The following is a 12,054-nucleotide window of genomic DNA, read 5'->3' as shown; positions in this document are numbered from 1 at the left end:
ATTTCCTCATTTTTCACATTTTCCGGAAATCTTCTTCTTGCGAAATGGGTAAAAAAAATACGGAGATTATGATTCTAAAAAAAAAATTGTTTGAAAAATTCCCCCCCCCCCCCCGCATGCTATTTACATGCTAGAAATAACAGCCAAATCTCACAAAACTGCGATAACATAAAGAAATGTGTAATCAATCTACTCACCTCTCATTAACACAATTCTCGACAAAACTCATATATTTCTGAAATAAAAAAAAAAAACTCGCTCTAATTTCATATTACTGCGGGAAATTACTCTGAAAGAAATCTCTGCAGAAGGGTGAGTAGATTGATTACACATTTCTTGCTTTATGTTATCGCAGTTTTGTGAGATTTGGCTGTTATTTCTAGCATGTAAATAGTCTGCTTGGGGGGGGGGGGGATTGAAATTTTTCAAACAATTTTTTTTCAGAATCATAATCTCCGTATTTTTTTACGCATTTCGCAAAAAAAAAAAAATAAATAAAAAATTCCGAAAAATGTGAAAAATGAGTAAATGGGGGTGGGGGAATCGAAATTTTGAATTTGAGATTTTTGCCAATTTTTTTTCAGAATTGGAATCTCCGTGGGATTCCGTAAAAAAGTAAAGTTGGAGTGGGTGGGTTATGTCTCCACCATGTGCACCAGTTGTTAACTACTCTACTCTGGCAGTTAAAATTAACTTTCCACAAGTGTGGTACGCCATTTTAAAGACTTAAATAAAACTCTAATTATTGGTATGTTAATTGGCAACCTTCACATAACCTTAATAACACGCCTGTTCGCTTTGTTTATTTTCAGATATATTACTAATTATGGAAGATCAAGTTACAAAGAAAAGTAAGTAATAATAATTTCTGTTATATATTTAAGACATCTATCAGTTGGTGTTGATCATATAACTGCACCTGTATGTGTAGGCCTTGGGCAAGGTTCATTTTGTGTAGCTACCTATGCATGCAAGTTGCATTTTTCCATATAACCAATGTCTTTCAATGGAAGAGCATGCCAAATATTACTTTGGATTTGTATAGCAAGATTTGAACTCAGAATAGAAAGCTCCAGAACAAATATTGTGAAGCTTTCTCTAACAACTCTGCCAGTTTGTCACTTGCCTTTGGAGAAAGCCTTTAACAGGGTCCCCTAATCCCCTACCTTGTGGTCAATGCGGAAACTGGGAATAGACTAGTGGTTGGTAAGAGCTGTCAGTAAGGTGAGGGTTGGCAACGAGTATAGTGAAGAATTCCGGGTAGAAATAAGGGTTCACCAAGGATCAGTCTTCAGCTCCCTCTTATTCATTATAGTCCTCCAGGCAATAACAGAGGAATTCAAGACAAGCTGCTCCAGGGAGCTCCTCTATGCTGATGACCTTGCTCTAATAGCCGAGTCACTGCCAGAACTAGAGATGAAGTTTCGGGTGTGGAAGCAAGGTTTAGAATTGAAGGGCCTTAGAGTCAACCTAGCAAAAACTAAAGTCTTAGTAAGTAGGAAGGCTGTCAAATCACAAACTGCTCGATCTGTAGAAAAGGCATGGGTAGAAACTCTATATGATGATGTACCCGGTGTAAGCTATGGACACAAAAGGTGCAGCAATATCAAAGGAAGGTTAACCAGGAAGATAGTTTTTGTGTGTGACAGATGCACAGAGACAGTAAACACTGAAGATGTACAGAAAACAGATTCCATCACATGCCAGGGGGGAAAAACTAGTAGTAGTTAATAGCTTCTGCTGTGGGGGTGGTTGCTCTGAGAGTGTAGCGGCTAGAATAAGAATAGCCTGGGCAAAGTTCAGGGAGCTCCTACCATTGCTGGCAACTAAGGGCCTCTCGCTCTGGATGAAAAGTAGACTATAATGTACGTGTGCAAACTGCCATGCTACATGGCAGTGAAACATAGGTCATGACTGCTGAGAAATGAAGCTAGTCTGATCCACTGGATGTGTAATGACGGAGTGCAAGCACCCTGAGAGAAAATTTGGACATAAGCATCAAATGTGGTGTGCAAGAGAGATGACTGTGCTGGTATGGTCATGTGTTACGTATGGATGAGGAGAGCTGTGTGCGGAAGTGCCACTCCCTCCCTAACTGTAGAAGAGATAGACCCAGGAAGACGTGATGAGATGGTGAAGCATGACCATTGAACATTGGGCTTCACAGAGGCAATGACAGGAGACCGAGACCTTTGGAGATATGCTATGATTGAGAACACCTGGCAACTAAAGTGAGATCGCAGCCATGGCCGATGCCAGTGCTGCATGTCTGCCCCATTTAAGAGTACCTATGATATGCTTAAGAAGACCTGTTGAGTCAAGTAAAACCAAAATCGCAGCTGTGGCTAGTGCTCCCTGACTCGCTCCCGTTCTGTTGGAATGTAAAATACATCATCTGAATGTGGTTGATGCCAGTGTCCCCTGACTAGCGTCCGTGCCGGTGGCATGTAAAAATCACAATCCGAACGTGGCCGATGCCAGTACACCCTGACTGGCTCCCATGCCAGTGGCACGTAAAAAGCACTATCCGAACATGATCTATGCCAGGCCTGCCTGACTGGCTCCTGTGCCGGTGGTACATAAAAAGCATCTACTATCGGAGTGTTCGGTGTTAGGAAGGGCATCTAGTCAAACCATCCAACCCATGCCAGTATGAAAAATGGACGTTAAACGATGATGATGATGATGTCTGTATAATCAGATTGGTGAGGTTTCAGAACATTGTCCATGCCTTCATCTTAACTGTGAGGTCCACACAAAAAGTGTTGGTGTTTTGTTAAAAAACACTGGTACTGTGCCATGTGAAAAGCACTAGTTATGGGGCCATGTAAAAAGCACTCAATACACTCTGTAAAGTGGTTGACATTAGGAAGGGCATCCAGCTGTAGAAACCAAGCCAAAGCAGACTATGGAGCCTTGTGCAGCCCTTGGTCTCAAGAGTTCTTGTTAAGCCATCCAAACCATGCATGCATGGGAAACACGTTAAATGATGATGATGAGTGAGAACATTTATTCATTTAAAATCTCTTTTTCTAACCCAGCTAGCATGGGTTGGATGAATACATATTATCATGGCTTTGTTTCTAAAGTAAAATGCACCTTCTTTGTTGCCCTCACATGCTTTTCAAGAGGTTTTTCTTTTTCAGAGTCAATTTTCTGACGCGGAATGTCTACCACTACTCTTTCTACAGTCTTGAAGATGTGTGTTGCATATTCAGTCTCAGTTAATTATCTTTTCTTTCTTTCTTTCTAGAAAAGAAGTTGAATAAGAAGCGGAAGCAACAGATTAAAACAAATGGTTAGTTACAAATAATTCTGTTATTATTTAATTTTTATTGTTATAAAGGCTTATGCTGTTTAAAAGATTATACGTTTTGTTTATCTTTTAGCAAAAAATAAAGAAACCACTAAAAATATTAATATCCTACCATTTCCAAGAATTAAAATTTCTTGTATGTGGTTAGAATGATCTTTAACTTGAAAGGAATAGTTTCAAATGATGTTTCTGTAAGCACTATTATATTTTATAAAAGGATTATGCCATAGACAATTTGAACTATGCTAATATGAAAGTCAGCTGTTTTCATGTGGAATGTGGTACAATTTGGGAATTTACCTTCATTAAAATGTTTAGTAAAGGGAGTGACTAAGTATACAGAAGCAGGCACAACTATGGTTCAACAACATCTTTGATTTCCAGATGGAACCACTAGATGGTGCAAACAACAATGTAAAATTTCTCACTTTTCTACTTGTGATAATACAATTGTAGCTATGTGAGAATATTGCCATTTTGTTTCCTGTTGTAGGGACTTAGTAATAATGGTACACCCCTCCCACATAACCTAGTCACTGTGACTAAAGAGAAGTAGTAGGCTGTCAGAAATAGTCATGTCTACTGGTTACTAATAAACTCGAGGATTTTAACAATTCAGGCGGAGTTAACAAACTCAAAGTTTTTGTGTGAATTTTATGGAGAAAAAGAAATCGTAAGAATAATGGAAAATTTGTTGGCTGGTTTGCTTGAGTTGCAAAAACAACAGCAGCAGATTCAACTGCAAGAACAACAACAGAAGTGACAACAACAACAATTAATTTTACACCAACAAATGCTGCAATTAATGAAGTTGTCAGGAAATTTAGGAAAAATGTTCTCGCCAGACTATGTCATGAACTCCATAACAGAGTTCAAATATGAACCAGATGAAGGAGTTACCTTCAAGGCATATTACAGAAGATATGAGCAAATCTTTGATAAAGAATGTAAAGATTGGGACGACAAGATGAAAATGGACTATATCTTAAGAAAATTGGCGGCAGCAGAACATGAGCGTTGCAACAATTATGTATTCCCAAGAAAACCTTCGAACATAAACTTTAATGACACAATAGATATATTGTGTTAAAATTTTCCGTGAAAAAAGTTCATTGTTCAACACACATTGGAAGTGTCTGAACAATGACAAGGACTACATCACATATGCTGGTAGAGTAAACAGAAAGCGCGAGAAGTTTAAGCTGAATGAATTAACGCCAGATTTTTACACATGGACTTACTGCCGAAAAGGATACAGAAGTTAGAACTAGAATTGTTACAAAACTGGAACAAAATCAAGATGTAACCCTACAACAAGTGTCAGAAGAATGTGAAAGGATAGTCAAATTAAGACATAATACAGAGGAAATTGAATGTAAAGATTGTTTCCAAGTAAAACAAGTGCGAAATATTCAGAATAGAGATGAAATGTTTTCTAAAAAAAAACATGACAAAAATCAGGAAATAAACCCATGTTTTGTATGTGGAAGTATATACTGGAGGAAAAAATTGTCCATTTAAGAAAGCAGAGTGCTTTTGTTGTTGTAATATTGAACATATAAAGAATGAAGATGATAAAATGTCAGAACAAAGGAAAAAGAATAAATAGTATGTCATTGGAAGAAATTGATAATACAGGTTCACAATCCTTTATCTGGAAATTTAAAATCCGGAAAGCCCCCAAAACCGAACTGTTTTGTAGAGGGTGGAGCATGTCATAACATGGGTCGTCTAGTGTGCAAAAAGCTAACCACTGTGACCCATCTCATTCAGGCATGATGTGGTGATGCTTGGCAGGTCGGCCACCACTAACCACCAGGCATCAGTTGTGGTTCAGCACTCGTAGAGAGAAGGCATCCATTTGCTGTCTTTATCTTGATAATTTATCCTGAAAATGTCAAAAAAAAACTAAAGATGCCCCAATGGATAACAGTGAGAAAAAGAAAAGGAAATATCATTATGAATAGAAAGTGGCTGTTACTACAAAAACTTGATTGTGTTGTGTCTGCGGCAGCTCACTGAAGAATATGACTTAAGAAGCAGAAAGACAAATTACTCAAATTTTATAGTGAGAGTGATGATTATAAAATAACGAAAAATAGGAAAACTCTACTTAGGGCAAAAAATGAAGAGCTTGATTGTGTGGTGATAAAATGGATTCAACAATGAAGAAAGGAACATATACCACTGAATGGTTTGTTGGTCATGAAACAAGCTAGAATATATCATAAAAAATTGAACATTGAAAGATAGTTTCAATATTCAGGTTGGCTGCAAAAATTTTAGAAGCGTCATGGTGTAAAATATTTGAAAATCTGTGGTAAAGATCATATCTGATGAAAACCTTTCTCCTGAACAGATTTACAATGCTGATAAATCAGCTTTGTACTGGTGCTATGTTCCCCCAAAAAACTTTAACAGCAGACGAGACAGCACTAGCAAGGAATTTTACACTCCATGAAGAGCAACTATAAAAATAATTGTGTGCTTGATGCAGTCAACAAAGGAGTAAGAATGCAAGACTACTTGAAAGAGTTCAGTTTAAGGATGCTATTTACTCAGTTGCAAATGCATAGAATGAAGTTGATAAATCAACAGTAACAAATGCCTGGCACAGAATTTGGCTAGTTGCACTGTTTGATGAAAACGATCTTATAGATAATGAGTTTGGAGGATTTCATGTTACTTATGAGATGATGATATTAAAACTTGTAACTTACACTAAAAGTTTATCGTGCGGAAGTTTAAGCGATCTAGAAGAAGTGGACATTGAAGAAATACTAAACCTTGACAATGATGCACCTGTTGTGCATTCCTTGAGTGATGGGGAAATTATTAAAATTGTGTTAAATTTGAATAAGAATGATGACAGAGAACATAGGTGAAAAAATTCCTGTAGACAATATGGTGAAAATTTGTGATCAGTTAAAGCTGGCCTTGAATAACATGCATTTATCAGTGAGCAACAAATTATGGTAGTTTACTCAAGGAGAAATTGCTTAGAGAGAAACCTATGCTAATGAGACAGATGACACTTGAAGAAGTCTTTTAAAATGCCCTCTCTTGTAATGCTACTTAATCACTTGAGAACCCTATCCCTGGCCAACCATCAGAGGTTTGCTTGCAACCTGATGACGATGTTGGTGACACTGATGGACCCTAACTGCAGTTACATATTTAGCTTAGTTTGAACCAATTTGGCTCTAGCATATGAATAAACTGTGATACCATTTGTAGTCTTTCTTTATTCAAATTAGTGCAAATATTTAGGCGTCTCTCTGCAGAAATATTATGGTAATGTGTATACCTGTACTTGTGAATTGTGTATTTTTGTTTTAAATTATCCCACTATATTTTGTTATTTGTGATCTTAATTATCTCACTATTTCATTTACCAGTATATTACTTTACAACTATTTATTTTCCTCACTAATTGTGAGGAAAACAAACACATGTATACATGTGTTTTTGTTACTGTAGTAGGACGTCTGTTTTGATGTTTAGTTTATAATCTGGTGCAGCTGGCTTTTGTTCTGAAATTTGAAAAAAAAAGTCTGAAATTCAGAATACAACTGTCCCAAGTGTTCTGGATAAAGGATTGTATACCTGTATAACGATGAGGAAATTCATGAATGTGAAAATAAGAAATTCATGTTAAAATGCAGTATGACACTGGTTTTAATATCACCATTATAAACAACAGAAACGTGGAAATATGTCGGTAAGCCGAAATTAATTAAATCATAAAAGGTAATAATATATGGTGTTATGGGGAAAACGATTATATTTTTTTGGTGAATTCATATGTAATGTAACATTTCAAGGTCAAACAAAAAAGGCAAAGATATATGTGTCAAAAAGCTCACTTAATTTATTCAATACAGAGTGGATGGAACTATTCAAAGTATGGAATACACCCATAAATGTTTTGTGTGGAAATATAGTTGGTTCAGTAGACTGTTTGAATGGCTAAGGGACTGAAACAAAAATTTGCAGTAAAACAAAATGGAATATCTGTAAACCAAAACAAAATAAAAAAATTGCCCATGGTAAAAAGATGTTCCACCTGAAATTTGCAAGTGTAAAAAACCTTAACTGTGATCAATTTTTTCATGAATTATTTGCAAGATTTGGTATCCCAGACAAGATAGTATCTGATAATGGAATGCAATTTGTGTCTATTGAATTTTTAAAATTTCATGAAATGTTCACGGTAGAACATAGAACTACAGGGCCATACCATCCCAGATCTAATGGACAGACAGAACGCTTTGTTGATACCTTCAAAAGAGCCCTTAGAAAATTGAATAAGGAAGTCATGGATGAAATAGCTCTACAACAATTTATAAGAGTGTACTGTTTGACACCAAATCTGGATACACCAGCAGAGCTGATGTTTGCAAGGAAAGTAAAATCAGTATTTGATAAATTGCTACCTGGCAAGAAAAGAAAAAGTGGTGAAAAGGTGTAAATGCAAATCAAAGAAGTTGGAGGAACCGAATGAATGGTTGTATGACACAGTTCATGTACCAACGCCACTACAGGTGATTGAACTGAACCCAGGCGTGAAAATAGATGCCAAGTGTAAAAAATATTAAGTTGTAGGGAAAAAATCATTGTCAAATAAAATGACACTTCCTAAGAAAAACTTAAATGAGGAGATGTAGGGAATTAGTGATAATGGTAAACTCCCACGTGACGGAATAACCTAGTCACTATAAGTAAAGAGAAGTACATGAAATACCAGAGTATGTAGTAGGTGGTCAGAGATAGTTGTGTCTTACTGGTTTTACTAAGTATACTGTATATTGAAGTGGGCATTATAACAATCCAACATTTTAAGGATTATAACATTTCTCTAACTAGTTACTTGATCATTATCATTTAATGTCTGCTTTCCATGGTTACATGGGTTGGATGGTTTAACAGGAGCTGCCCAAGTTAAAATTGTCTATTTTGACATGGCTTCTATGGCTAGATGCTCTTCTTTATGTCAACAACTTCACACAATGTACTGGGTGCTTTTTATGTAGTACTGGCACTGGCATGGGTACTTTTATGTGGTGCCAGCATGGATGCTTTTATGTGGCACTGGCATGGTTGCTTTTACATGGTACCAATGTATGACGCCATGAGTGCTTTACACAACACCAACACCCACAATCCCTTAAGGGAAAGACCTCATGGCTGCGAGAGGGACATAGAGAACATTCCTGTATGTATAGATGGCCAGTTTTAATTAGCTTGATATGTCTTTTCAAGCACAACAAACCACCAGGAGTCTTGGTCCCTTATCACTGTGAGGCCCAATGCTGGAAGATCCTTTCTCACTACTTTGTCCCATTTCTTCCTGGGTCTACTGTTTCCACAGGCTCCCTCCACAATTAGAGATTGGCACTTCTTTTTGCAGCTATCCTCATCCATATGCGTCACATGACAACACCAGTGCAGTCTTAACTCTTGCACACTACAGCTGATACATCTTCTACCCAATTTTTCCCTTAAATCATTTACACTTTGTCATACATGTGCACTGACATTACCCATTCAGCAGAGTTTGCTGGTTTCATTTCTTTAAAGCCTTTGTATGTCCTCTGTACTCATAGCCCATGTTCCACTGCCATGTGCCATAGCTATGTACACTCTTAAAGAGAGACCCTTTGTTACCGAAGAAGCTATTTGATCCCTGAACTTTGTCCAGCTTGTTCTTATTCTAGCAACTATGCTTTCAGAACTTCCTTCTCCACTGCTAACTTAGTCATATAAATAATAGAAACTGTCTACTGCTAAGAAATATCCTGGACATTTGAGGGAGTCTATTTTCTGAACATTCTTAGTGTTTATTGTACCTGCACATCTGCCACATGTAAAGGCTACTTTTTCTGTTAACCTTCCCACGATATTGCTGCACCTCTTATGTGTCCTTAGCTTGCACTGGGTATGCTTTATGGAGGTTTTACTCACACCTTTCCTGCATATTGAACAGGGATATTGCCCTGAAAGGATCAGTGATTTGACTGTTTTCCTACTTACTAGGACTTTGGTCTTAGCTAAATTAACTCCAAGACCCTTAGATTCCAGACCTTGCTCTCACGCCTGAAATTTCTTCTCTAATTCATGTAGTGATTCAGCTATAAGAACAAGGTCATCAGTGTAAAGAGCTCCCAAGGGCAGCCAGTCTAAATTCCACTGTTATGGGTTGGAGGACTATGATAAACAAGAGGGGGCTGAGAACCAATCCTTGGTGAACTCCTGCTTGTACCCTAAATTCATTGGTGAACTCTTGCATGTATCCCAAATTCTGCTATATGCGATGTTAATATGAAATTCATCAAGTTGTGTGGATAAAAGACAAGGGAAAATTTGCCAAGATACTAAATATACCATGATAATTTACCATTGAATTCAGATGTTGCAAGCATAGGTGTCTGGTTAAGAAGTTTGCATTACTCTGTGTTCAGTCCTATTGCATGATTTGAGTGTTGTCTACCATAGCTTCAGGTCAACTAAATCCTTGTGAATAAAATTGAGTGGGTAGGCAGACTATGTTAGTTCTTGAATGTTAGACATGTGTAGAGCCTGGTTTTAACTTATCTGACCTTTGGATTCTTTTACTAAAGGTCACTCCATTGCCTGGATATAACTCAGTATCCTGATGCAGTGCTTCTTGCAGCAGCTCATAAATTTTGGTTCCTTTCCTTCTGTTTCTCTTGGAGGCCCTGCAAAAAAATAAAAGTGTCCTCCTTCAATCTTTCCTCTCTGATCAAACCATTAAAAATATGTAACAGAAAAAAAAAAACCGATTTTTAGCAATGTAATTAATTAAAATAGACATTTGCAATGTTCTAGGTTTTGAGGATGAAGTTCAAAAGAAAAAGAAAAAACTTGAAAATGGAGTTGTTAATAAGATGGAGCCTCATGTTGAAATAAATCCCAGTAAGTAGTCATTATTTTTTATAGGCAGATTGTATGATGCCTGTGTATGAACAGCTATGTTTCATGGCTGTGAGACATAGGCTGTCTACTGAGGATATGCAAAGAATTGAAAGAAATGAAGGTAGTATGCTTTGCTGGATGGGTAATGTCAGTGTGCATTTACAATAGATTGTAAGTGATTTGATAGAAAAATTGGGTGTATGGCATCACATGTAGTGTGCAAGGGAGAAGACTCTGCTGGTATGGCCATGTAATGTGTATGAATGAAGACATTTGCATCATGAGGTGCTGACAATTTGAACTTTAAACACACCATATAAACCCTCATAACTTTTCTATTTTTAGAGATTTTAAGAAAATTGTACACATAGGAAATCATATTATCATTGTCATCATCGTTTAACGTCTGCCTTGATTATGCAAAAACCAAAAACATTTTTGTGTGTGATTTAAGGACTACTCAACTATTATTTTTAGCACATCTCACAACCACCTGATACCCTCCTTGCTTCTTTGTCACTCTGATGTATTGATGGTTTTCAATACTTTTCTCCCCATAAACACATTTAATAGTCTATTGCTGGGATATACGCAAAATATTCAGACTGTCCATATTTTAAACTCTGATTTAAAAAAAAATTCGAAAGCATACTTTTTTTTTAAATTCAAAAAATTAAAAAGAGATTTTTCTTCATAGAATATGGATTCTTATGTGTAAAACACAAATATGCAAAATTTTCTGGAAATTCAAAAATATAAAAAAGTCATGGGGTTTATATGGATGGTGTGCTTAAAGCAGAATTCCACAAAAAATCCCTCCAAAAACTCAAAATGATAGAATAAGTACCAGACTTAAAACATAAGTATTGTGGTTGATTTGTTTACCTAAACCCTTCAAGGTGGTACCCTGGCATGGCCACAGTCCAATGCATGAAACAAGTGAAGGATAAAACATTTATCTTATCAGAAGTTCTTTTATTAAAGTGAATACACATTCTTTTCAGAAGCAATGAAAAGGAAGAAGAAACTGAAAAAGAAGGAAAAACAAGGTGAGCACTTCTGAATAAATGAAAACTAATTACTTCATTGTAATATCTTTAATTAGTTTCAGTTGTTTGTTTAAGATTTGTTTTTCCATGTAGAATTATTTGAGGCAGGATTTTACAATTTGATCCTTGTCCTGTGAAAACCCTTATTTTCATATAAGGAATGGGGTAACAAAAGACCTCTCTCTCAGAATGAAAGGCGGATTGTTTAATTCCTGTATATGAACAGCAGTGCTTCACGACTCTGGAATTTGAACTGTGAATGCAGAGGACATGAAAAGACTTGAAAAAAATGAAACAAGTATGCTCTGATGTATGTGCAATGTCAGAGTGCATGTTTGACAATGCTAGAGAAAATTTGGGCATAAGAGGTATCAGATGTTTTGTACAGGAGAGAAGACTGTATTGGTATGATCATATGATGGATGAGGATAACTGTAAAGAAGTGCCAACCACTAAACGTGGAAGGAACATGTGGAAGAGGTAGACCTTGGAAAACATTCTCATTCATATGTTGTGATGGAGAAATACACGAGTATTATTATAGTAAAAGATATGGATGGTAAATAAAATTAATACACTTGTCGATGTTCACATACATTAGCATACTTCCCTTGTACACGCACAAACATACACAGAGTTGTAATGCTGTTTGATTTATTTTTTCAGGCTAGCAGAGTCACCTGATTGATATGTTATCAGGTGGCTGTCTGGCTTCCTGAAGTTGGTGTTGCAGATTAATAGGTTGCTTGCATC

At 36.6% G+C, this 12,054-nt stretch overlaps 1 protein-coding gene across 3 annotated transcripts in view; it reads left to right on the top strand.

Annotated features, from left to right (window-relative positions):
- LOC106872015 (uncharacterized) overlaps positions 1 to 12,054 on the top strand; it is a 57,054-nt gene that overhangs the window by 3,134 nt on the left and 41,866 nt on the right. For 2 of the 3 annotated variants that reach the window (XM_014918830.3, XM_089359103.1), the window contains exons 2-5: positions 813 to 851; positions 3,254 to 3,298; positions 10,166 to 10,252; positions 11,257 to 11,301. In XM_014918830.3, the coding sequence (XP_014774316.1) occupies positions 827 to 851; positions 3,254 to 3,298; positions 10,166 to 10,252; positions 11,257 to 11,301 (202 nt within the window). In that variant the 5' untranslated portion in view covers positions 813 to 826. Of the gene's footprint in view, positions 1 to 812; positions 852 to 3,253; positions 3,299 to 10,147; positions 10,253 to 11,256; positions 11,302 to 12,054 lie in introns of all 3 variants that reach the window. The other variant, XM_014918829.3, reaches the window with a different exon arrangement.

The sequence above is a fragment of the Octopus bimaculoides genome, chromosome 10 (assembly GCF_046866305.1).
Source record: "Octopus bimaculoides isolate indiv1 chromosome 10, ASM4686630v1, whole genome shotgun sequence".
In the NCBI taxonomy this organism is placed as follows: domain Eukaryota; kingdom Metazoa; phylum Mollusca; class Cephalopoda; order Octopoda; family Octopodidae; genus Octopus; species Octopus bimaculoides.
The sequence above is the reverse complement of the archived record's forward strand: the minus strand, read 5'-3'. Positions and strand labels throughout refer to the sequence as shown.